At 52.3% G+C, this 25425-nt stretch overlaps 3 protein-coding genes across 3 annotated transcripts; 2 read left to right on the top strand and 1 right to left on the bottom strand.

Moving 5' to 3' along the window:
* Positions 1-298: 298 nt before the first annotated feature.
* Positions 299-1201, top strand: LOC135577812 (olfactory receptor 14J1-like; the record flags this gene model as incomplete). The annotated part of the gene is made up of 1 exon (XM_065047933.1): positions 299-1201. A coding segment is annotated over one exon (765 nt), but the record flags the coding sequence as incomplete, so codon positions are not given.
* Positions 1202-12212: 11011 nt separating this feature from the next.
* Positions 12213-12785, top strand: LOC135577782 (olfactory receptor 14J1-like). The gene has a single exon (XM_065047904.1). It carries the CDS (start codon positions 12213-12215, stop codon positions 12783-12785), a length of 573 nt encoding a protein of 190 aa, XP_064903976.1.
* A 1509-nt stretch (positions 12786-14294) lies between these two features.
* On the bottom strand, positions 14295-20379 carry LOC135577781 (olfactory receptor 14J1-like; the record flags this gene model as incomplete). Its single annotated transcript, XM_065047903.1, has 2 exons — positions 14295-14333; positions 19918-20379. Coding segments are annotated over 2 exons (501 nt in total), but the record flags the coding sequence as incomplete, so codon positions are not given.
* Between the last annotated feature and the right edge of the window lie 5046 nt (positions 20380-25425).

Genomic DNA, 25425 nt, shown 5'->3' with positions numbered 1-25425 from the left:
GCAAGACAGAGGGACAGAGCAGCTGCCCTCACTCTGCACTGACCCACAGGCACTTCTTTTTTTCCTCATTACAGCGCCCCATGCTCACGAAAAGCAAATGTCCAACAGCAGCTCCATCACCCAGTTCCTCCTCCTGCCGTTCACAGACACACGGGAGCTGCAGCTCTTGCACTTCTGGCTCTTCCTGGGCATCTACCTGGCTGCCCTGCTGGGCAACGGCCTCATCATCACCACCATAGCCTGGGACCAGCACCTCCACACCCCCATGTACTTCTTCCTGCTCAACCTCGCCCTCCTCGACCTGGGCTCCATCTCCACCATTGTCCCCAAATCCATGGCCAATTCCCTCTGGAACACCAGGGCCATCTCCTACACAGGATGTGCTGCCCAAGTGTTTCTGTTTCTCTTTTTAGCTTCAGCAGAATACTGGCTCCTCACTATCATGTCGTACGACCGCTACGTTGCCATCTGCAAACCCCTGCACTACGGGACCCTCCTGGGCAGCAGAGCTTGTGTCCACATGGCAGCAGCTGCCTGGGCCACTGGGTTTCTCTATTCTCTGCTGCACACGGCCAATACATTTTCACTGCCCCTGTGCAAGGGCAATGCCCTGGGCCAGTTCTTCTGTGAAATCCCCCAGATCCTCAAGCTCTCTTGCTCACACTCCTACCTCAGGGAACTTGGACTTATTGTGGTCAGTGCCTGTTTAGGTTTTACGTGTTTTGTGTTCATTGTGGTGTCCTATGTGCAGATCTTGAGGGCCGTGCTGAGGATCCCCTCTGAGCAGGGACGGCACAAAGCCTTTTCCACCTGCCTCCCTCACCTGGCCGTGGTCTCCCTGTTCCTCAGCACTCTCATGTTTGCCTACCTGAAGCCCCTCTCCATCTCCTCCCCATCCCTGGACCTGGTGGTGTCAGTTCTGTACTCAGTGGTGCCTCCAGCAGTGAACCCCCTCATCTACAGCATGAGGAACCAGGAGCTCAAGGATGCCTTGAGGAAACTACTTCGATACTCACTACTTCGGGTTTACAAGGTTTGTGTTATGTCACTGTGGCTGCTATAGAAATAGCTAGAACTAGCTTTTCATCTGATGTGTCTATATTTTTCTGTAGTGCTTTTCCTGGGCTTTGTTTTTGGTTCATGTCTATAATAACATATTTCTTGGCCTCCTGTGAGTCTTTTATTGAACCAAAGACCTCATGTACATATGTATATGCACTCCTTTTTTTTTTATTAATTCAATAAATAAAGCAGTTGAAAACATTTTGTCTCAGTTCCCATCTCTTCACTCTCCTCTGGGGCTGGGGGAGCAGCCCCAGGATGCAGGAGGGTCCAGGAGGCAAATGCTGCCCCATGGAGGAGCAGCCCCGGTGGCCTTGGGGCTGCCCATGGGCACCGCAGTTATCGCTCCCTCTCTGCTGCTTGTGACTCGAGGCTGCTGCTTCCCTGGAGCCGTGGCCAAGGGCAACAGCAGGATGCTGCCTCTTCAGTGCTGGTGTCTCCTCAGAAAGACATCGATTTTGTTGAACCTGCAGTGGAACTGGAGCACAGGATTGATTTCGAGCTCAAGGAAGGTCTCGTGGAGAGCAGATACTGGTCTGCAGTCACATCGCACACTGCCTGCTGGTCATCTATGGATATCACTCTTGTCCTTCTAACCTTTGTGTGAAAACGTGACCAAGAACACACTGACACATCCAGTTTATATACTCTTTGAATTTTGAACTGGGGATGGGGCGGGATGGGAAAGGCAATTTTAAAACAAACGGCTGTGCCCTTGGATTTGTGGGGCCCCTAAAGTCACATGTAACTTGAGACTGTCCTGTTGTCCCTACAGTGGCATCCCTGAGGCTGCAGACAGGAGCAAGCCATGGGAACCACTTGATCAGAGCTGGTCTGTGCAAACAGCACCATAAACCCAGGGGCTCCTCAGGGCAGGGACGCCTCTTCCAAAGCTGGTGTCAGGAATACAGCCCAGGTGCTGCTCCCTCAAAAGGACTCCTGCTCTTTTGGGCTTCTTGATGGATTCAGGGAGACAGGCTCAGAGTCCCAGGGGGTGTGTTAGGGACCAAGGACTGGACTAAGAGCTTCCTTCTTGTTTGCACATTTCCAAGAAGACTTTAACAGGTCTTGGACTTATCTGCCTGTTGCTGCCCCACCTGCAATAGGAATGACGGCAGATGTCTCCTGGAGAGGAACTGTGTGCGCCCAGGAGAGCTCAGGGGATCTCCAGGGAGAGCATGGGAATAAACTTTGGAAGGAGGGGCAGGTTACTGAGGAGGAATACAAGAATTCTGTGAGGTTATGGAGGAAGAGAACTAGAAGGGCCAAAGCCCAACTGGAGCTACACCTGGGTACTGCTGTAAAAGGCAACAAGAAAAGTTGCAATAAATGTATAATCAACAAGAGGAGGGCTAAGGGGAATCTCCATCTTCTGATGGATGGAGAGGGAAACACAGTGACAAAGGATGAGGGAAAGGCTGAGCTGCTAAATGCCTTCTTTGCCTCAGTCTTTAATAGTCAGAACAGTTGTGCTCCACGTACCCAGCCCCCTGAGCCAGAAGACAAAGATGGGGAGCAGAGTGACTCCCAAATAATACAAGGGGAAATGGTTGGTGGCCTGCTGCTCCACTGGGACACCCACAAGGCTATGGGGTCAGATGGGAAACACGCAAGGGTGCTGAGGGAGCTGGTGGAGGTGATCACTGAGCCACTTTCTGTTATCTATCAGCAATCATGGCTAACTGAGGCAGTCCCATTTCCCTGGAAGTTGACTAACATGACACCCATCTAGAGGAAGGGCCAGAAAGACGATCTGGGGAACTACAGGCTTGCCAGTCTAACCTAGGTGATGGGCAAGGTCATGGAGCAGATGATCTTGAGTAACATCACACAGAACACATACCAGAGAACCATGTGGTCAGGTCCAGTCAACATGGGTTTAAGAAAGGCAGGTCCTGTTTGACCAACCTGAGCTCTTTCTATGACAAGGTGACCCAATTAGTGGATGAGGGAAAGGCTGTGGATGTTGTGTCCTTAGACTGCAGTAAAGCCTTTGACACCGTATCCCACAGCATCTCCTGGAGAAGCTGCAGCTCACGGCCTGGGTGGTGTATCTGCCATGGGTAAAGAACTGGCTGGAGAGCCAGGCCCAAGGAATTGTGGTGAACAGAGCCAAATCCAATTGGTGACAGGTCATGAGTGGTGTCTCCAGAGCTCAGTATTGAACTCAGTTCTATTTAATCTCTATCAGTGATCTAGATGAGGGTATCGAGTGCACCCTCAGTAAGTTTGCAGATGACACCAGGCTGGGTGGGAGTGTTAATCTGCTGAAGGGTGGGAAGGCCAACAGAGGGATCTGGACCAGCTGCATTGTTGGGCTGAGGTCAATTGTCTGAATTTTAACAAGACCAAGTGCCGGGTGCAGCACGTGGGTCACAACAACCCCAGGCAGCGCTACAGGCTCATGGACGAGCGGCTGGAAAATTGCCTGTTGGAAAGGGATCTGGGGATGTTGAATGACAGCGGCAGAACATGAGCCAGCGTGTGCCCAGGTGGCCAAAAAGGCCACCAACAGTATCCTGGATTGTATCAGGAATGGTATGGCCAGCAGGACTACAGAAGTGATTGTGCCGCTGTACTCTGCTCTGGTGAGGTCCCACCTTGAATCCTGTGTTCAGTTTTGGGTCCCTCTTCATTAGAAGGACATTGAGGCACTAGAGGGAGTGCAGCGGAGGCAACAAAACTGCTGAGGGGCTGGAGCACAAGTGTGGTGAGGAGCGGTTGAGGGAGCTGGGGCTGTTCAGCCTTGAGAACAGGAGGCTGAGGGGAGACCTTGTCGCTGTCTGCAACTGCCTGAAAGGAGGTTGGAACATGGAGGGTGTTGATTTCTTCTCCCAATTAGTAAGTGATAGGACAAGAGGAAATGGCCCCAAATTCTTCCAGGGAAGGTTCAGATTGGATATTAGGAAAAAATTCTTCCTGGAAAGGGCTGTCAGGCATTGGAACAGGCAGCTCAGGGCAGTGGTGGAGTCACCATTCCTGCAGGGGTTTATAAGATGTTTAGACGAGGTTCTTAGGGACACGGTTTAGTTCTAGATTTAGGTTGTGGCTGGACTCAGTGCTCCTGAGGGTCTCTTCCAACTGAAATAATTCTATGATGCTCTATTATCAACTGGAATATTCTTCTATCACATCTTCCAAGTGCGCCTCACATATCTGCCTCTTAACCTACAGTCCTGAAGCTTAGCTAATTAGATGCACAAGTGTTGAATACTAATTGTAAATGATGAAAGCACCATCGCTCTATCAGTCTGGTCTGATACCTGCCAGTCCCAGGCAAACACCTCAGGTACACGGGGCCTCTCGAGGTTTGCACTGGGTGCTTATAGTGAGACCATGGAGCTCAGCCCAAAAACCTGAGAACTCCCCTCAAAAGTTAAAAACCAAACCAACAACAACAAAAAGAACAAAAAAACCCACTACTCTTTTTTTCATCAGATGAAATAATTCAAAATTTCCAATAAAATACCTGTGGAATTTCTATCCTGCCAAAATATGAATTTTCAGAATGTGTACGGACTGTGGGAGATGAAACGTTGGCCTTTCCCTGTGCTTGCAGTGCCAGGACTCTGTCTATCACTACGTGTATTTAATCCCCTGCACATCCAGGAGTTTCCACCTGTCCTTACCCAGCTCCCCGTGTCTGAACTCATCTCTTCAGAAGCCTGTCTGGACATTTGCACTTTCCATCGCTCCCCAGAGGTTCTTCACCTCTCACTCTTGGCTCATTCAGAGCCTCTCAGCTCTCACTCTGCTTTGAGCTTCAGGCAGGTCAAGTCTTTCAGCAGTTGCTCTCCTACTCCCTACAGGCAACTCTTGAGTTATGGCAATGGACCTCGCTGGAAACTGCTTAATTTAACCACAGAACTGAGAAACATCATTAAGTTCTATTGTGTTTTCTTTTTTTTTTTTTTTTTCCTTTTTTGTTTCCTCTAATTAAAAATTCCCCGGTGCCTGTTTACATCCAGTTCTCTAAGGAAACATGAAGCAATTCCTGCGAAGAAGCTGTAACAATCAGTGCAAACTTCAGTGCAGAATCTGATGTGAAGAAATGTGCTGTAAATCCCAGGGGCCAATGAGCAGAACAGGGAGTTTGGGGAGCTGGTTATAGATTTCCTGCTAACAGTTTGAGCAGAGAAACATTCTTCACAGAACTGCTCTGTTTATTTGGCACCTTTGAGGTCTCCTCCTCTGCCTGTATTTTTATTTTCTTGTTCCTCCACCTCTTCCTTCTTCCAAAACGTTTCCAAGGGAAAGATTCCTGGAATCACAGAGCAACTCAGGTGTGAACATCATCTTGTGTCACTGTCCTGCTCAGGGCAGGGTGACCCAGGTGAGGTTGTCCAAGGCCTCTGCCCAGCTTTGCACCATCCACTAAGGAGCTGAAGGTTCACTGTGTCACATCATACAGGGGGAGAACAGAGACGTTCAACAGTGTTGGCCCAAGTGCTGGTCCCTGAGGGATCCCACTGGTAACTGGCTCTGTGGGCACTTTGTACCACTGGTGACATTTGGGCTCCACGGGGGACTATAGATGCTATATAAAATGCTATATAAAAAGATGTGCTCATGCTTTTGTGACACTAGTGTATTGAAAAATTAAAATGTCATGAGTTTGCCTGTTTAAGAGTTGGGGGGTTCAGCTGGAGAAGAGAGGCTCCTGGGAGACCTTATTGCAGCCTTTCTGGACTGAAAAGGGACCGATAAGAACAATGGGGACAGACTTTAGAGCAGGGGCTGTTGCGACAGGACAAAGGGTGATGGTTTAAACTAGAAGAGGGGAGAGTCAAGGAATGAAATGAGGAAGAGATTTTTTACACTGAGGGTGGTAAAACACTGGGACAGGCTTCCCAGAGAGGGGGTGGATGAACCATCCCGGAGACATCCCAGGCCAGGCTGGACGGGGCTCTGAGCAACCTGAGCTGGTGAAGATGTCCCTGATGGCCGAGGGGAGTTGGACCAGACGGGCTGTGAATGTCACTTCCAACTCCAACTACTTTGTGATTCCAGGATTCAGTGACAGGAAAGACTGGATGCATCGATGCTGATAAGCAGCAAAGGTCTTGTCTGGCTTGTGCGAGCCAGGCCGGCAGCTTCACCCAGCAGCTCTCCCCACCCGAGTGGAGAGCTGACCCACTCGTGTACAACCGACCCTGCCCCTGCCCCACAGTGCCCAGAGGATGCTGCCCAGGGCCCCAGGATGGACATTTGTGGGGGAGTATTGGGAGCACTGGGAGGTTTACTGGGAGCACTGGGGGTTTACTGGGACTTCTTGGAGGTTTCCTGGGAACAATGGGGGTTGCTGGGATCACTGGAGAGGATAGTGGGGGTTACTACGTACTCATGCTGGGAGTACTGCGTACTCATGCACTGGGAGTTAACTGGGTGTTCTTGGAGTATTACTGGGAACAGTGGGGGCTGCTGGGAGCACTGGAAAGGTTAGTTGGGGGCTACTGGGAGTACTGGGAATACTGGGAGGGTTCCTGGGAGCATGTGGGGTTGCCTGAGTGTTACTGGGAGTACTAGGTGGTTACTAGGAGCACTGGGAGGGCTACTGGGAACACTGGGAGTTTACTGGGAGTCCTTGCAGGATTACTGGGAACAATGGGGGTTGCTGTGAGCACTGGAGGGGTTAGTGGGGGCCACTGGGTGCTCTGGGGAGGTGTCTGGGAACACTGGGGGTTGCTGGGGAGTTACGGGGAGCACTAGGTGGTTACTGGGAGCACTGGGAAGGTTACTGGGAACAGTAGGTTTATTAGTGGGAGGTTTCTGGGAACACTGGGAGGGTTACTGGGAGCACTGGGGGTTTACTGGGAGTTCTTGCAGGATTACTGGGAACATTGGGGGTTGCTGGGGCTTTACTGGGAGGGTTATTGGGAGTGTAACTGAGAACATTAGAAGGATTAGTGCGGGGTTATTGGGAACATTGTGGGGGTTACTGGGAACGTTCCAGTTGGTGAGGGTTACTGGGAGCACTAGGTGGTTGCTGGGAGCACTGGGAGGGTTATTGGGAGCACTGAGAGTTTACTGGGAATTTTTGGAGGATTACTGGGAACAATGGGGGTTGTCGTGGTTGAGACGGACAAACAACATGGACCAAGTTCTTTCAAGATGAAAGTAATAGATGCCATTTATTGATACAAGTGCATTTTTATACAACTCTACCAGTTCATGTGTCTTTTCACTATTGGTTACAAGTTACAGCACTAACATCTCACTGGTTAATTTTGCTGTCATCCATGTTATTCTTCTATCCCCTTCTCTCTCACGGGTACATCTCTCCTTTCTCACGGGTACAACTCCATATCTCCGGATACTCCTTTACTCCCATCCTTCTCAAGGGTAAATCTTAATATCTCAAGGCTGATCTCTACTCTCATATTTTCTGTCAAGGATTCCACCGACCCGCTGCAGTTTACCACAGGGGGTTGCTGGGAACACTGGAGGGGTTAGTTGGGCATTACTGGGAGCACTGGGAGGGGTTACTGGGGACAGTGGGGGTTGCTGAGGGCTCACATGAAAGCACTAGGTGGTTACTGGGATCACTGGGAGGGCTAGCGGGGGATTACTGGGAGCAATGAGGGGGTTGCTGGGGCTCACTGCGAGCACTGGGGGGGTTGCTGGGAGCACTGGGAGGTCTACTGGGAGGATTACTTGAAACAGTAGGATGATTAGTGGGGGGTTAATGGGAACACAACATGGGTACTGGGAGCACTGTGGGGGCCTGCTGGGAGCACAATGACAGGTAGTGGGAGCACTGGGGGTTAACTGGGAGTTCTTGGAAAATTACTGGGAACAACGGGGGCTGCTGGGAGCACTGGAAAGGTTATCTGGGGGCTAATGGGAGCACTGGAGGGGTTAATGGGAGGGTTACTGGGAGCACTGGAGGGGTTAGTGGGAGGGTTAGAGGGAGCACTGGAGGGGTCAGTGGGAGGGTTACTGGGAGCACTGGAGGGGTTAGTGGGGGTTACTGAGAGCACTGGAAGGTTATTGCGGGCACTGGAGGGGTTAGTGGGGGTTACTGGGGGTACTGGAGAGGTTAGTGGGAGGGTTACTGGGAGCACTGGAAGGGTCAGTGGGAGGGTTACTGGGAGCACTGGAGGGGTGAGTGGGAGCACTGGAGGGGTTACTGGGAACACTGGAAGGTTCAGTGGGAGGGTTACTGGGAGCACTGGGAGCATTACGGTGACACTGCTGTGGGTGTCCATCACAACCCACCAGCTCAGGGTGAGGACATTGCCGAGGCCTCTCCAGCAGCTGAGAGCGGCCTCAGTCACAGGCCCTGCCTGTCGTGGGGGTTTGAACTCCCCTGATGTTTCTGGAAGGACGACTCAGCCAGACACAGCCCAGGAGGTTCAGCAAGTGCATCCATGGGAACTTCCTGATGCAAAGGGTGGAGGAGCCGACCAGGAGAGGAGCTGCTGGACCTCATCCTCACTAACAAGGAGGGGCTGGTTGAGGCGGTAAAGGTTGAGGGCTGCCTTGGCTGCAGCGACCATGAGATGGTGGAGTTCAGGATCTCGTGTGGCAGGAGCAGGATAGCAAGCAGAATTGCAACCCTGGATTTCAGCAAGGCAAACTTTGGCCTGTTCAGGCAATTGCTGGGGGAAATCCCGTGGGCAAGGCTGCTTGAAGGTAAATCCATAAATCCATGGGTCCGGATGGGATGCACCCGCGGGTGCTGAGGGAGCTGGCTGAGGTCATTGCTGGGCCGCTCTCCATCATCTTTGCCAAGTCTTGGGAAATGGGAGAGGTGCCTGAGGACTGGAGGAAAGCAAATGTCACTGCAGTCTTCAAAAAGGGCAAGAAGGAGGACCTGGGGAACTCTAGACCGGTCAGCCTCACCTCTGTCCCTGGGAAACTGATGGAACGACTTCGCCTTGGTGCCGTCTCAAGGCATATCAGGGATAAGAGGGTCATTAGGGGCAGTCAACATGGCTTCACCAAGGGGAAGTCGTGCTTGACCAACCTCATTGACTTTTATGAAGACATAACGAGGTGGATACATGATGACAAAATAGTGGGTGTGGTCTACCCTGACTGGAGTAAGGCATTTGACACAGTCTCCCACAGCATCCTCACAGCTAAACTGGGGGAGTGTGGTCTGGACGATCGGATAGTGAGGTGACTGTGAACTGGCTGAAGGGAAGAAGCCAGAGGGTCGTGGTCAATGGGCCAGGGTCCAGTTGAGGCCTGGATCTAGTGCAGTGCCTCAGGGGGCAGTGCTGGGGCCAGTACTATTCAATAAATTCATCAGTGACTTGGATGAGGGAATAAAGTGACTGTCAGCAAGTTTGCTGAAGACACCAAGCTGGGAGGAGTGGGTGACACTAGAAGCTGTGCTGCCATCCAGAAAACTGGACAGGCTGGAGAGCTGGGCAGGGAAAATGTAATGAAATAGAACAAGGGCAAGTGTAGAGTCCTACATCTGGGCAAGAAGAACCCCAGGTTCCAGTATAAATTGGGAAAGGATCTGTTGGAGAGCAGTGTAGGGGAAAGGGACCTGGTGGTCCTGGGGACAGCAGGATGACCATGAGCCAGCACTGGGCCCTTGTGTCTAGGAAGCCAATGGTACCTGGGGTGGGTTAGAAGGGGGTGGTCAGTAGGTCAGAGAGGTTCTCCTGCCCCTCTGCTCTGCCCTGGGGAGACCACACCTGGAATATTCTCATACCAATATATTTTTTACTAGCAAGAATACAATGTTGGCAAGAAGTATCTCTGCAGAGCAGACACAACTAACATTACTGATTACTTGAGGTTGTCTCAAAGGATGTGCCCCTGGAGCCTGAGGGACACCTGGAGGAGCCCAGAGGGGACAGAGAAAGGGACATCCTGGGCTGCTCCTGTGCTGCTGAGCTGGGCTGGGCTCCTGGGACACAGGGAGCTCATGGCAGCGGCAGCGCTGCAGAGAGACAGCTCTGCCCAGGAGCAGCTCCTCTGCACACGCAGCAGGGCTGAGGGCTCTGCCTGCAGCACCGAGGGCACAGGAGCCAGGCACAGAGAGGGAAACGCAGTCTGGGCTGGGAGGATGCTGAGAGTTCACTGGAAATGAAATCCTCTCAGATATGAAGCCTGTGGCTGCAGGGCATTGAACCTGCAAATCATGGTAGGATCTCAGAAAGCTGTCATATTGCAGAGCCTGCGAGAGATGTAAGTACAGCTCTCAGAGATTCTCTGATCAGAGGAGAGGATGTGCTGCAGAGCAGGGATTGCCTTCTGCACTTTCAGTGACAAGACGTGAATGCTGCGTTCTCCCCAGGGTGGCTGTGGGGTGTAAATGTAAATGTGCAGGCAGGGGTGCCCAGGGCTGTCCTGCAGAGCAGGGTCCCTGCACCCCAGGGCTGTGCCAGGCAGGGACTCTGCCGCCTGCCAGGGTCAGCGCTCAGCCTGCCCGGGAGATCCCAGCAACACTGAGGGGAGAAGATGTGGTGGAGGAGCAAACCCTATTGGGCAAGAAAGGTGCCTCTGCTGTGGAGAGGGTGCTGTGTGGGTCAGGGTTGCTCACACATATGCAGATCACCCCCAGCATTTTTCCAAGTGGATGCCTCAAGGAGAAGATCAATGCAAGGATTGCCAGACAGATAAGGAGCTTTCCTGAGCCTGTCTTTTCAGTTTCCTCTCCCAAGGGGTGGGGGGTGCAGGAAAGGATAAAATGAACATGAGCTCTCATGCTTAAACAAGTCACTGAGACTCCTGAACTGCAGCTCTGAGTGATCAGTACATCTGCCAGAAGGCTCATGACATCCCTTCACCTCCCCTCTGCCTGTGCACAGCACCTGCATCACCTTGGCTGGACCCGTCAGCCTTAGTCTGACCTGTCCTGTTTTCCAGCCTGCAAACAGGAAGATGCCCCCAGGCAGTGCCCTGTGAACAGGCAGGATCTGTAGGGCCAGGGGGAGGGCACAGAGGGTGGGATGGTCTGTGAGCACTGACAGGGAAGAGACATGGACAGGGAAACACCTCCCAGGGGAGAATCTCCAGGCAGCAGGGAAATGATCAGAAATGAGAGGAAACCAAACCCGCAATGGTTATGGGAGGGAGAACAGAGAAAAGTGCCTGTGATCCCCTGCAGTGCAGATCCCTCCTGTGAGCAGCCCCCTGGCCTCCTGTCCCACCCAGCAAAGCCTCTGCCCTCAGGGCCGGGGGCTCCAAGGCATGAAGCAGCTCCTGTGCAGCCAGAGCTCCAGTTCCTCTGCAGAGCACAGGGGCTGAGAGCAGCTGCCCGGCAGTGTTGGTGTCTGGGAGGTGGCTGCACAGCTGGGGAAGGGTGACGCTGTCTGAGTGCCCGGCTGCCTCTGCCCTGGCCTCTCTCACACCCACCCTCACCGCATTCTCCTTCTTGCTGCCCTGCTCTGGGTCACTGCTGTTGGGATCTTGTTCTTGCTGTCAGGCTCTCTGGGGATGGCAGTTTCAGCTGCAGAGTCACAGCCTGATCTTGTGGGTCCTTTCCTGCAGGTGTGTCCATGGGCACACGTGTCCCAGCTTTGCTCTGACCTGTGGGGTGTGGGCAATGCAGTCTGTGGGGCTGGGGAATGAGCTGTGTGTGTCCTGCGCTAAACGTTGGGTGCTGAGACCTTAGGAAAGGATGAGACATGTCATGGTCTGAGGTGGATCCCTCTACTCTCAGCAGTGCCTGGTGGCTTTTCAGGGTGACATGGGAGTGTGATCAGCCCCCATCTCAGAAAGGTGCCAGCCCAGGGCAGCTGGAGCAAGACAGAGGGACAGAGCAGCTGCCCTCACTCTGCACTGACCCACAGGCACTTCTTTTTTTCCTCATTACAGCGCCCCATGCTCACGAAAAGCAAATGTCCAACAGCAGCTCCATCACCCAGTTCCTCCTCCTGCCGTTCACAGACACACGGGAGCTGCAGCTCTTGCACTTCTGGCTCTTCCTGGGCATCTACCTGGCTGCCCTCCTGGGCAACGGCCTCATCATCACCACCATAGCCTGGGACCAGCACCTCCACACCCCCATGTACTTCTTCCTGCTCAACCTCGCCCTCCTTGACCTGGGCTCCATCTCCACCATTGTCCCCAAATCCATGGCCAATTCCTTCTGGAACACCAGGTCCATCTCCTACACAGGATGTGCTGCCCAAGTGTTTCTGTTTCTCTTTTTAGCTTCAGCAGAATACTGGCTCCTCACTATCATGTCGTACGACCGCTACGTTGCCATCTGCAAACCCCTGCACTACGGGACCCTCCTGGGCAGCAGAGCTTGTGTCCACATGGCAGCAGCTGCCTGGGCCACTGGGTTTCTCTATTCTCTGCTGCACACGGCCAATACATTTTCACTGCCCCTGTGCAAGGGCAATGCCCTGGGCCAGTTCTTCTGTGAAATCCCCCAGATCCTCAAGCTCTCTTGCTCACACTCCTACCTCAGGGAACTTGGGCTTCTTGTGGTCAGTGCCTGTTTAGGTTTTACGTGTTTTGTGTTCATTGTGGTGTCCTATGTGCAGATCTTCAGGGCCGTGCTGAGGATCCCCTCTGAGCAGGGACGGCACAAAGCCTTTTCCACCTGCCTCCCTCACCTGGCCGTGGTCTCCCTGTTCCTCAGCACTCTCATGTTTGCCTACCTGAAGCCCCCCTCCATATCCTCCCCATCCCTGGACCTGGTGGTGTCAGTTCTGTACTCAGTGGTGCCTCCAGCAGTGAACCCCCTCATCTACAGCATGAGGAACCAGGAGCTCAAGGATGCCTTGAGGAAACTACTTCAATACTAACTACTTCAGGTTTACAAGGTTTGTGTTATGTCACTGTGGCTGCTATAGAAATAGCCAGAACTAGGTTTTCATCTGATGTGTCTGTATTTTTCTGTAGTGCTTTTCCTGGGCTTTGTTTTTTGGTTCATGTCTATAATAACATATTTCTTGGCCTCCTGTGAGTCTTTTATTGAACCAAAGACCTCATGTACATATGTATATGCACCCATTGGTTTTTATAAAGTCAATAAATAAAGCAGTAGAAAACCATTTGTCTCAGGTCCCATCTCTTCACTCTTCTCTGGATCTGAGGGCTCAGCCCCAGGATGCAGGAGGGTCCAGGAGGCAAATGCTGCCCCATGGAGGAGCAGCCCCGGTGGCCTTGGGGCTGCCCATGGGCACCTCAGTTATCGCTCCCTCTCTGCTGCTTGTGACTCGAGGCTGCTGCTTCCCTGGAGCCATGGCCAAGGGCAACAGCAGGATGCTGCCTTTTCAGTGCTGGTGTCTCCTCAGAAAGACATCGATTTTGTTGAACCTGCAGTGGAACTGGAGCACAGGACTGATTTCGAGCTCAAGGAAGGTCTCGTGGAGAGCAGATACTGGTCTGCAGTCACATCGCACACTGCCTGCCGGTCATCTGTGGATATCACTCTTGTCCTTCTAACCTTTGTGTGAAAACATGACCAAGAACACACTGACACATCCAGTTTAGACACTCTTTGAATTTTGAACTGGGGATGGGGCGGGATGGGAAAGGCAATTTTAAAACAAACGGCTGTGCCCTTGGATTTGTGGGGCCCCTAAAGTCTCATGTAACTTGAGACTGTCCTGTTGTCCCTACAGTGGCATCCCTGAGGCTGCAGACAGGAGCAAGCCATGGGAACCACTTGATCAGAGCTGTGTCTGTGCAAACAGCACCATAAACCCAGGGGCTCCTCAGGGCAGGGCAGAAGTCTGGACGCCTCTTCCAAAGCTGGTGTCAGGAATACAGCCCAGGTGCTGCTCCCTCAAAAGGACTCCTGCTCTTTTGGGCTTCTTGATGGATTCAGGGAGACAGGCTCAGAGTCCCAGGGGGTGTGTTAGGGACCAAGGACTGGACTAAGAGCTTCCTTCTTGTTTGCACATTTCCAAGAAGACTTTAACAGGTCTTGGACTTATCTGCCTGTTGCTGCCCCACCTGCAATAGGAATGACAGCAGATGTCTCCTGGAGAGGAACTGTGTGCACCCAGGAGAGCTCAGGGGATCTCCAGGGAGAGCATGGGAATAAACTTTGGAAGGAGGGGCAGGTTACTCAGGAGGAATACAAGAATTCTGTGAGGTTATGGAGGAAGAGAACTAGAAGGGCCAAAGCCCAACTGGAGCTACACCGGGTACTGCTGTAAAAGGCAACAAGAAAAGTTGCAATAAATGTATAATCAACAAGAGGAGGGCTAAGGGGAATCTCCATCTTCTGATGGATGGAGAGGGAAACACAGTGACAAAGGATGAGGGAAAGGCTGAGCTGCTAAATGCCTTCTTTGCCTCAGTCTTTAATAGTCAGAACAGTTGTGCTCCACGTACCCAGCCCCCTGAGCCAGAAGACAAAGATGGGGAGCAGAGTGACTCCCAAATAATACAAGGGGAAATGGTTGGTGGCCTGCTGCTCCACTGGGACACCCACAAGGCTATGGGGTCAGATGGGAAACACGCAAGGGTGCTGAGGGAGCTGGTGGAGGTGATCACTGAGCCACTTTCTGTTATCTATCAGCAATCATGGCTAACTGAGGCAGTCCCATTTCCCTGGAAGTTGACTAACATGACACCCATCTAGAGGAAGGGCCAGAAAGACGATCTGGGGAACTACAGGCTTGCCAGTCTAACCTAGGTGATGGGCAAGGTCATGGAGCAGATGATCTTGAGTAACATCACACAGAACACATACCAGAGAACCATGTGGTCAGGTCCAGTCAACATGGGTTTAAGAAAGGCAGGTCCTGTTTGACCAACCTGAGCTCTTTCTATGACAAGGTGACCCAATTAGTGGATGAGGGAAAGGCTGTGGATGTTGTGTCCTTAGACTGCAGTAAAGCCTTTGACACCGTATCCCACAGCATCTCCTGGAGAAGCTGCAGCTCACGGCCTGGGTGGTGTATCTGCCATGGGTAAAGAACTGGCTGGAGAGCCAGGCCCAAGGAATTGTGGTGAACAGAGCCAAATCCAATTGGTGACAGGTCATGAGTGGTGTCTCCAGAGCTCAGTATTGAACTCAGTTCTATTTAATCTCTATCAGTGATCTAGATGAGGGTATCGAGTGCACCCTCAGTAAGTTTGCAGATGATACCAGGTTGGGTGGGAGTGTTAATCTGCTGAAGGGTGGGAAGGCCAACAGAGGGATCTGGACCAGCTGCATTGTTGGGCTGAGGTCAATTGTCTGAATTTTAACAAGACCAAGTGCCGGGTGCAGCACGTGGGTCACAACAACCCCAGGCAGTGTTACAGGCTCATGGACGAGCGGCTGGAAAATTGCCTGTTGGAAAGGGATCTGGGGATGTTGAATGACAGCGGCTGAACATGAGCCAGCGTGTGCCCAGGTGGCCAAAAAGGCCACCAACAGTATCCTGGATTGTATCAGGAATGGTATGGCCAGCAGGACTACAGAAGTGATTGTGCCGCTGTACTCTGCTCTGGTGAGGTCCCACCTTGAATCCTGTGTTCAGTTTTGGGTCCCTCTTCATTAGAAGGACATTGAGGCACTAGAGGGAGTGCAGCGGAGGCAACAAAACTGCTGAGGGGCTGGAGCACAAGTGTGGTGAGGAGCGGTTGAGGGAGCTGGGGCTGTTCAGCCTTGAGAACAGGAGGCTGAGGGGAGACCTTGTCGCTGTCTGCAGCTGCCTGAAAGGAGGTTGGAACATGGAGGGTGTTGATTTCTTCTCCCAATTAGTAAGTGATAGGACAAGAGGAAGTGGCCCCAAATTGCACCAGAGGAGGTTTAGATTGAATATTAGGAAAAAAAGCCTTCCTGGAAAGCGTTGTCATGTGGTGGAACAGGCTGCCCAGGGCAGTGGTGGAGTCACCATCTCTGCAGGTGTTTTAAAGGCATTTAGATGAGGTTCTTAGGGACACGGTTTAGTTCTAGATTTAGGTTGTGGTTGGACTCAATGGTCCTGAGGGTCTCTTCCGACTGAAATAATTCTATGATTCTATATTATCAACTGGAATATTCTTCTATCACATCTTCTAAGTGTTCTTCACATATCCGCCTCTTCACCTACAGTCCTGAAACTTATCTAATTAGATGCACAAGTGTTGAATACTAATTGTAAATGATGAAAGCACCATCGCTCTATCAGTCTGGTCTGATACCTGCAGTCCCAGGCAAACACCTCAGGTACACGGGGCCTCTCGAGGTTTGCACTGGGTGCTTAGAGTGAGACCATGGAGCTCAGCCCAAAAACCTGAGAAGTCCCCTCAAAAGTTAAAAACCAAACCAACAACAACAAAAAGAACAAAAAAACCCACTACTCTTTTTTTCATCAGATGAAATAATTCAAAATTTCCAATAAAATAACTGTGGAATTTCTATCCTGCCAAAATATGAATTTTCAGAATGTGTACGGACTGTGGGAGATGAAACGTTGGCCTTTCCCTGTGCTTGCAGTGCCAGAACTCTGTCTATCACTACGTGTATTTAATCCCCTGCACATCCAGGAGTTTCCACCTGTCCTTACCCAGCTCCCCGTGTCTGAACTCATCTCTTCAGAAGCCTGTCTGGACATTTGCACTTTCCATCGCTCCACAGAGGTTCTTCACCTCTCACTCTTGGCTCATTCAGAGCCTCTCAGCTCTCACTCTGCTTTGAGCTTCAGGCAGGTCAAGTCTTTCAGCAGTTGCTCTCCTACTCCCTACAGGCAACTCTTCAATTATGGCAATGGACCTCGCTGGAAACTACTTAATTTAACCACAGAACTGAGAAACATCATTAAGTTCTATTGTGTTTTCTTTTTTTTTCTCCTTTTTTGTTTCCTCTAATTAAAAATTCCCCGGTGCCTGTTTACATCCAGTTCTCTAAGGAAACATGAAGCAATTCCTGCGAAGAAGCTGTAACAATCAGTGCAAATTTCAGTGCAGAATCTGATGTAAAGAAATGTGCTGTAAATCCCAGGGGCCAATGAGCAGAACAGGGAGTTTGGGGAGCTGGTTATAGATTTCCTGCTAACAGTTTGAGGAAAGAAACATTCTTCACAGAACTGCTCTGTTTATTTGACACCTTTGAGGTCTCCTCCTCTGCCTGTATTTTTATTTTCTTGTTCCTCCACCTCTTCCTTCTTCCAAAACGTTTCCAAGGGAAAGATTCCTGGAATCACAGAGCAACTCAGGTGTGAACATCATCTTGTCTCACTGTCCTGCTCAGGGGAGGGCGACCCAGGTGAGCTTGTCCAAGGCCTCTGCCCAGCTTTGCACCATCCACAAAGGAGCTGAAGGTTCACTGTGTCACATCATTCAGGGGGAGAATAATGACGTTCAACAGTGTTGGCCCAAGTGCTGGTCCCTGAGGGATTCCACTGGTAACTGGCTCTGTGGGCACTTTGTACCACTGGTGACGTTTGGGCTTCATCATCCAGCCAACTTCCCACCAAACATCCACTTCTTTAGCACAGAAAGCACCAATCGCATTATAAGGACACCACGGGAAACCATGTTTGACACCTTGTGAAATTCCATGTGCACAACGTGCCCTTCTTTCCCTGCCCATTTGGGTTCAGCAATCCCTTCCTTGTTTTCCAAGTGTCTGGACATGGCTGCAGGAAGACTTGTCCCATTCCCTTCCCAGGGATGGAGCTGGGCTGAGTAGCCTGTAATTCTGACAATTCTCATTCCTGCCCTTCTTGAAGGCAGGTTTGACAACTGCCTTTTCCAAGGACCTCAGGACCTCTCTGATTGCTCTGGCATGTTTGAGACCACAATCCAGAGTCATGGGTAAGGATGGTGTAGCAAACAGGAGCAGGTGAGATTGATCTGCCGGGGCCACTGGGGTTTGTTCCTGGAGTCACACACGGAAATGTCAGTGTCTGTCAGGCATCCATGTCTGAGCTGGCCTCATGGATTCCTTATGCACCCAGGGATGCTCAGAGACAGAGTCTGTTCCTTTCACACACAGAGGCAGGAGTCACAGTGTCCCTCTGGCCTCCTGAGGGAGGCACCTCAGCCCTGTGGTGTGTCACCCTGCTCTGCACTCATCTGAGATGTCCCACATTGTGGGGAATGGACACGAGGACATTGGTTAAAGGAAGCACAACCCAGTGCTGCATTTAGTTTCCATGTGAGGTTCCTCCCAATGTAAAATGACCTCGGGACGCTGTCTGTCCCACAGGCCTTCATAGAATCATACAGTGTCCTGAGCTGGAAGGGACCCACAAGGACCATGGAGTCCAACTCCTGTCCTTACACAGGACACCCCACAGTTCACCCCGTGTGTCTGAGGACGTTGTCCAGTCTCTTCTTGAACACGGTCAGGTTGGGGCCGTGACACCTCCCTGGGGAGCCTGTTCAGTGTCCAGCACCTCTGGGTGAAGAACCTTTTCCTCATGTCTGACCCCTGGCACATCTTCATGCCGTTCCCTTGGGTTCTGTCATTGGTCACCAGAGACAAGAGAGAAGAGCTCAACTCCCTTCTGAGGAACCTGCAGCCCCATGAGCTCTGCCCTCAGTCACATCTTCTCCAGCCTGAGCAAACCCAGGGACTTCAGCTGCTCCTAATACGGCTTTTCCTCCAAACCCTTAAACAAATTTGTAGCCTCTTCTGGGCACTCTCCAGTAGCTTTATCTTCTTTTACCCTGTGTCCCCAGCCCTGCACACAGTGAATGCTGCAGGTGAGGCCACCCCAGCGCAGAGCAGAGCGGGACAATCCCCTCCCTGCCCGGCTGGCCGTGCTGTGCTGGCTGCACCCAGGACACGGTCCCTCTTGGCTCCAGGGACACTGGTGGCTCATGTTCAACTTGCTGTTGACCAGACCCTCAGATCCCTCTCTGCAGAGCTGCTCTGCAGCATCTAATCTCCCAGTCTGTATGTACAGACAGGGTTGACTTGTCCCAGGTGCAAAATGGCACCCCTGAATATCTGACAGCATCGGTGCTCACTTCTATTCATCTCACCTCACATACATGATGTTCATGCTCACATCTCATCTGTACAATGCAAACATGGACTTCTGACCTACTCATTCAGTGTCTATTCAGGTAAGGACAAAGAACCTCTCTGAACTGGGGCGAGAGGTCCGGGCTGGAAATGAAGGCTGTGAGGGATTAGTCCGTGATGATTGGGGCAGATTTGATGGGGTGTCCAGTGCACAGGGGCACAGCCCAGCCCCTGCTCTGCTGGTCCTGCAGGTCTCTGGCAGGAGCCTGGCTGTGAGAGGACACTGCTGTGTGCCAGCCCTGCACACACACACTGTTCAGCTGTACACTGGGGTTTCATATATAGGTCACTTTCTTGGGCATGTTCTTGAGAGAATCTTTGTGAGAAGAACTAAACCTTCAGGCCCTTCCCATAGGAGATCACCTTTCTATCTGGAAAGGCTGTTCTGGGGCCAGCTCTGTCACAGCAGTGCCCATTGCCTGTCCCTGCCTGCGCTCACAGCACTGACACACAGCAGGACGGTGACCAAGCTGCCAGAGCACTCAGGCCTTGCACCAACACCAGGGATGAGAAGGAGAGTGTGGGAGTGGAACCAGAACAGCTCTGGAAGAACAAGCGCTGCTGCTCCCTGGCAGGGCTGCCAGGATGGACTCTTTTCCCTCCTCCCATGCACACAGGAACTGTCCCTGCAGTTCCATAAGGCCTTGCGGGAATGATATAGTGAAAAACAAGTCACTACAGGACCCTTTACTTTGTTTAAATACACACAGATTACGGCTCCTCATTTACACAACCAGGGGTTATAAAAGAAAAGCAGACAGTGAATTAGAAAGGGGATGACAACATTATCAGAATAAAAAAATGCCAACAACAACAGCATATACAGATGACAAGCTGGACCTGTAATAAGTTACATTAAAACTTCTATGTAGAAGCAGATGAGCAGTTTATTGCTTCAGAAAACACTAAGATATGAGTTTCCAGAGGGCATCCTTGAGCTCCTGGTTCCTCATGCTGTAGATGAGGGGGTTCACTGCTGGAGGCACCACCGAGTACAGAACAGACACCAGCAGGTCCAGGGATGGGGAGGAGACAGACGGGGGCTTCAGGTGGGCAAACATGACAGTGCTGATGAACAGGGAGACCACGGCCAGGTGAGGGAGGCAGGTGGAAAAGGCTTTGTGCCGTCCCTGCTCAGAGGGGATCCTCAGCACGGCCCTCAAGATCTGCACATAGGACACCACAATGAACACAAAACACCCAAATACTACTAAGAGACTAAACACAATAAGCCCAAGTTCCCTGAGGTAGGAGTGTGAGCAGGAGAGCTTGATGATGTGGGGGATTTCACAGAAGAACTGGCCCAGGGCATTGCCCTTGCACAGGGGCAGTGAAAATGTATTGGCCGTGTGCAGCAGAGCATTGAGAAACCCAGTGGCCCAGGCAGCTGCTGCCATGTGGACACAAGCTCTGCTGCCCAGGAGGGTCCCATAGTGCAGGGGTTTGCAGATGGCAACGTAGCGGTCGTAGGACATGATGGTGAGGAGCCAATATTCTGCTGAAGCTAAGAAGACAAACAGAAACACTTGGGCAGCACATCCTGTGTAGGAGATGGCCCTGGTGTCCCAGAGGGAATTGGCCATGGATTTGGGAACAGTGGTGGAGATGGAGCCCAGGTCGAGGAGGGCGAGGTTGAGCAGGAAGAAGTACATGGGGGTGTGGAGGTGCTGGTCCCAGGCTATGGTGGTGATGATGAGGCCGTTGCCCAGGAGGGCAGCCAGGTAGATGCCCAGGAAGAGCCAGAAGTGCAAGAGCTGCAGCTCCCGTGTGTCTGTGAACGGCAGGAGGAGGAACTGGGTGATGGAGCTGCTGTTGGACATTGGCTGCCTGTGGGCATGAGGACCTGTGCAAGGAGGAAAGACAGATACATGTTAGGGGAGACTTCTCTGAGGAAAATAAACAGGCTGTTTCTCATGGAAAACCCCCTTTCTGATGATTGGATGTTTCTGCTCATTCTCTCTTTCTACCAATTGAGAAGAACAGTTCATCACAGTTTAAAATGCAGCTTGGGCCTCTGGTTTCCATGAACACACCTACAGGTCAAGACTCCCTGTGTTGGTGTCAGAACAAAAATTAATCCTCACTCCCACCCCAACCCCAGAGAGCAAGAGCACCAGGGACAGGTGGAGAAACAGGGAAGAACACTGCAGTGCTACCAGAAAATAAAGCAAGGACAGAAAGGCAGACGGGCATGCTGTGGAACATTCTCCTGACCCGTCTGTGCTGCTGCCGCTCACATAATGACACTGGAGAGCAAGTACTTTTAGCACCTTATTTGTGTACCACGTTCCAGGAACCCTTCACCTGGAGGTCCAGCTGCTGAGGTGGAGACTCGTGACCTGGACCCCATGGCTTTGGGGCAGAGGGTCTGCTGGGGAGGAGAGGAGACCAGGGGTTGCACTGGGAAATGTGTCTGAACTGCGGGTGATTACAGGGGGTTCCTAAATCCCGCCCCTGGCATATCTGGTAGGAGCTCCTTCTCCCTGCCCACGTCTGTACTGCGTGCAGCTGTCTGTCTGTCCCTGGTCTGCTCCCTGTCAGTGTCACAGACCCCGTTCCACCCGCTGTGTGCTCAGCTCTGTCCTGCTCACACCTCCTGGCACTGCCCAGGGGCAGCTCTGTGTGTGCAGGGGCTCAGGAGCAGCTCAGACCAGTCCTAACGAGAACTGGGGTCTCAGTGTCTGCTCCAAAGAGAGAAATAAATCCCCGTCTCCCACTGCACACCCAGACGAGCAAGAGTGGAAAACTGAAAGCACAGACTCCTTCCCTTGCAGCTATTCCTGTGTTGATGTCCTTGTTCAGAAGGACCCTCTGCCATGTCTGTGGGGGGATCTGGAGCTCTGAGCAGCCCTGACCCACACAGCCCCCTTCAACCCCACAAGCTCCCTGCCTGCCCTGCCGGGGGTCGCTCCTTCCACCCACAGCTGCTGCCATGGGATCTCCCGGGCAGGCTGAGCGCTGACCCTGGCAGGCGGCAGAGTCCCTGCCCGGCACAGCCCTGGGGTGCAGGGACCCTGCTCTGCAGGACAGCCCTGGGAACCCCTGGGTGCTCACCCGGCTTCACAGCTGTTCAATATGGCCTGACAAGAGCCTCGTCCTTACAGATCCCACAAGCTGTGCCTGTGCCTGTTTCAGGAGTTGCCTCCAGGAGCTACAGCTGCACTGCCCTGCACCCAGAGACTTACCATGGCAAGGGCTGCAAAGGTTTCTCCTCCAGTGAGCTCTCAGTCATCCTCCCAGTCCTGACCACCTTTAATCTCTCTCTGCCTTGCTCGTCTCCCAAGATCCCCAGGCAGAGCCCTCAGCCCTGCTGCGTGTGCAGAGGAGCTGCTCCTGGGCAGAGCTGTCTCTCTGCAGCGCTGCCGCTGCCATGAGCTCCCTGTGTCCCAGGAGCCCAGCCCAGCTCAGCAGCACAGGAGCAGCCCAAGGCGCTTTAATGACCCCTCTGGTGGCTTTGGTGCTGAGTCCATGGACCTCAGACCCTGAGGAGAAGCTGAAGAAACTTCTCAGGAAGTCAAACTCACATGCAAACTCCAAATTTTCCTGTAATATTAATGGGTCCCACTGAGGGAACCTACTGAGAAACAACATCCAAGTTTGGTTAGAGCTTAAAAATGGAGGCAGAGATGAAAGGTCAGGAAAAGCAAAGAAAAGGTGGCTCTGATGCTCAGTAAACCTGGTCGTGTTTCATTAATCAAAGGGCCAAGCCCTGACCCCACTTTGGAAATCAGATCCTGTCCCTCCCACGTTGCCCAGGGCCCTTCCTGGGACAGTGTGATGTGGGGCTGTGCAAGGCCAAGGGCAGGACTATGGTCCCACACCTCCCAGGTTCCTGCCTGGGGACAAGGAGGCCATGAGGCCCCTGTGCTGGAAGGACAAGGTGTCTCCTCACAGGCATCAGAGGTGCAGACAACAGCCACAGCCAAGGGGAGAAGGAGCTCATGTCTGGTGGGGCTTTCAGCCTCTTTACATCCCGTGATCATCTCCACGACAGCCTGTCCTGTGCTGTGGCATCCCCTGCACCTCTGTCCCTGCAGGCTGGAGACATCCCCCCTGCTGCCCCACCTTGCTCTTGTCTGAGCATCTTCCTTCCTTTGCTGAGATCTCTCCATCCTCCCCAGCTGGTCCTTGAAGCACAAAGCCTTGGGCTGATGCAGACTCCCTCTGCTGACCTGCTCCACCACAGCACTGCCCTTCCATCACATTCCTTTCTGCTCATGTCCAGCCTGGACCTCCCCAGCTGCACTTTGGGCCATTATTTCTTTCTTATTCTCTTTCCCTCTATGAAGAAACCTCCACCACCTCTGAAACCGCCCTTCAAGCACTCTCAGGCTACTCCTGCACTGCTGCAGCCTCCCCAGCGCTGCTGGGCCAAAGCAGCCCAGGTCCCTCAGCACCCCACACCATGTGCACAAGGTGCTGAACCTGCCTTGGCACAGCCCTGCACTCTCCAGTTCCTCCCTGCTGCTCCAAACTGGGAAGCTGCACACTGGCACACACCCGTGTGTGTGGGTCACACCAGTGCTGAACCGAATGGGATGAGAACTGCAGGTGTCTGGGTCCCCACGCTCCTCCTCATGCAGCCCCGTGTGCAGCTGCCTTGTTCATGGTGAGCGTGCACCACGGGCTGGTGTGGGGACCTTGTAGTGCCCAGGCCCTTCTCCTCAGGGTCACTGCTCAGCGTGTCAGGTCCTGCTCTGTCCTGATGGATGGGGTTGTTCTCCTGCCCCGATACAGAACTGGTCACTTCCCTTTTTAAATCTTTAGAGCTTTCTGATGGGTGAACACCAGATTTTCTCAAGGTCTGCACTCTCCCTTTACTGAAGCTCCATTTGTTCAGCTCATAATGTTTGCATGCAGACGGCTTATCCTGATAAGGGGGTCTCTCCCAAGATACCAGGATGTGGAGTTGAAGGGCACTACAAATACCATCTCCTGCAGAAACTGTGGGGCCTTGGGCGTCTGATACTCATAATGTCAGAGGTCTGGACTTTGAGGGGAAGTTTCCCTTCATGTGAGAGAGCAGCAGGAATGCGTGGAGCTCTGCCTGGGGACAGACAATGTCAGCTGAAGGTTGAGGAGTCAGCATGAGAGGGCAGAACAACATGGGCAATGTTGAGGTGACTGGACATCAGGTACAGACTCACTGATGAGGAAGAGGAATGAGATGAGGCCTCCTTCAGACAAATGAAAGAAGCCTCATGTTTCTAGGCCATGTCCTCGTGGCAAACCTGAGATATCCCAATATCTACAAGGTACCGGCCATCCAGGAGGGTTTGGAGCTCATTGACATCTTCCTGACATGGGTGACTGAGGAGTCAGTGGGGTGAGGTGCCCTGTGGGACTTCACACTTACAAACCAGAAAGAGTTGGTCAGGATGGAACAGTCAGGGATGGGAAAGTGGAGCTGAGGCTCCTGGGAGATGAGAACAAGGCCAAGACCAGGATTTCAGGAGAGCAAGCTTTGGCCTGCTGAGGGACCTGCTTGGGTCCTATGGGATATGACCTTGGTGTCTGCAGAGCTTTTCTCTCCCATCTCCTCCCTCCTCTCTCCCACCTGCTGTTGTGCAGCGTTTTTTACCCCTTCTCAAATACAATATCCCAGAGGTGCTGCCAGCATCACTGAGTGGGTCAGATTTGGCAAGGAGTGGGTCCATCTTGGAGCAGCTGAAATTGGCTCTGACTGACACTGGTCAAACTCCTGTTGTCTTCCCAGAGAGGTGACAACTGTAGCACACCCACACTCACCCTCAGTTCCAAGAGTTTGTCATGTAAACCCAATAGAGAGTGACAATGTGTTGGGTGTTACAAACTACATGATCATGTAGAAGAAATGGACAAGATCTTCTGTCAGCAACTCAAGGAGGAAGTCACCAGTCAATGAGCAGGTTCCTATGGGGAACTGTAATTGCTCTGACATTAACTGGCCTGGCAAAGTGGCAAGTGCCATCAGTCCAAAGGATCTTGGGCCAACTGCTTAACGTGTCTGCATTGTGGGCCAATGAGAGTGATGCTCAACTGGATCTGGAACTGGGAAACAAGGAATAGCTGGTGAGGGATGTGAACATCAGTGTCCACCTTGGCTGTTGTGACCAGGACACAGATACCAGAGGGGAGGGAGGAAGGCCAGCAGCAGAGCACAGGCTGGTGGGCTCCAGAGAAGATTTTGACATAATGGGGGTGCTGATTCAGGTGGTGCCATGGGAAGCAGCTCAGAAGGGTGAAGGAGCTCAGGAAATCTGATCAGCCTTACAGGACAGGCTGCTCCAAGCACAAGAATGATCTATCTGAGAACCAGCGAAATGAAGCATTTATCTCGTGAGGGTGTTTGTCTGAACTGATGGAGCTCCAGGGCACAAAGGCAACACACAGTGGTGGAAGCAGGGGAAGCTGCAAAGGAGGACATTGGTCAAACTCCTGTTGTCTTCTCAGAGCGGTGACAACTGTAGCACACCTATACTCAGCCCCACTTCCAAGACTTTTCC

The sequence above is a fragment of the Columba livia genome, unplaced genomic scaffold (genome assembly GCF_036013475.1).
Source record: "Columba livia isolate bColLiv1 breed racing homer unplaced genomic scaffold, bColLiv1.pat.W.v2 Scaffold_140, whole genome shotgun sequence".
Classification (NCBI taxonomy): Eukaryota; Metazoa; Chordata; class Aves; order Columbiformes; family Columbidae; genus Columba; species Columba livia.
Note: the sequence above shows the minus strand (reverse complement) of the source record. Positions and strands in the feature narration are given on the sequence as shown.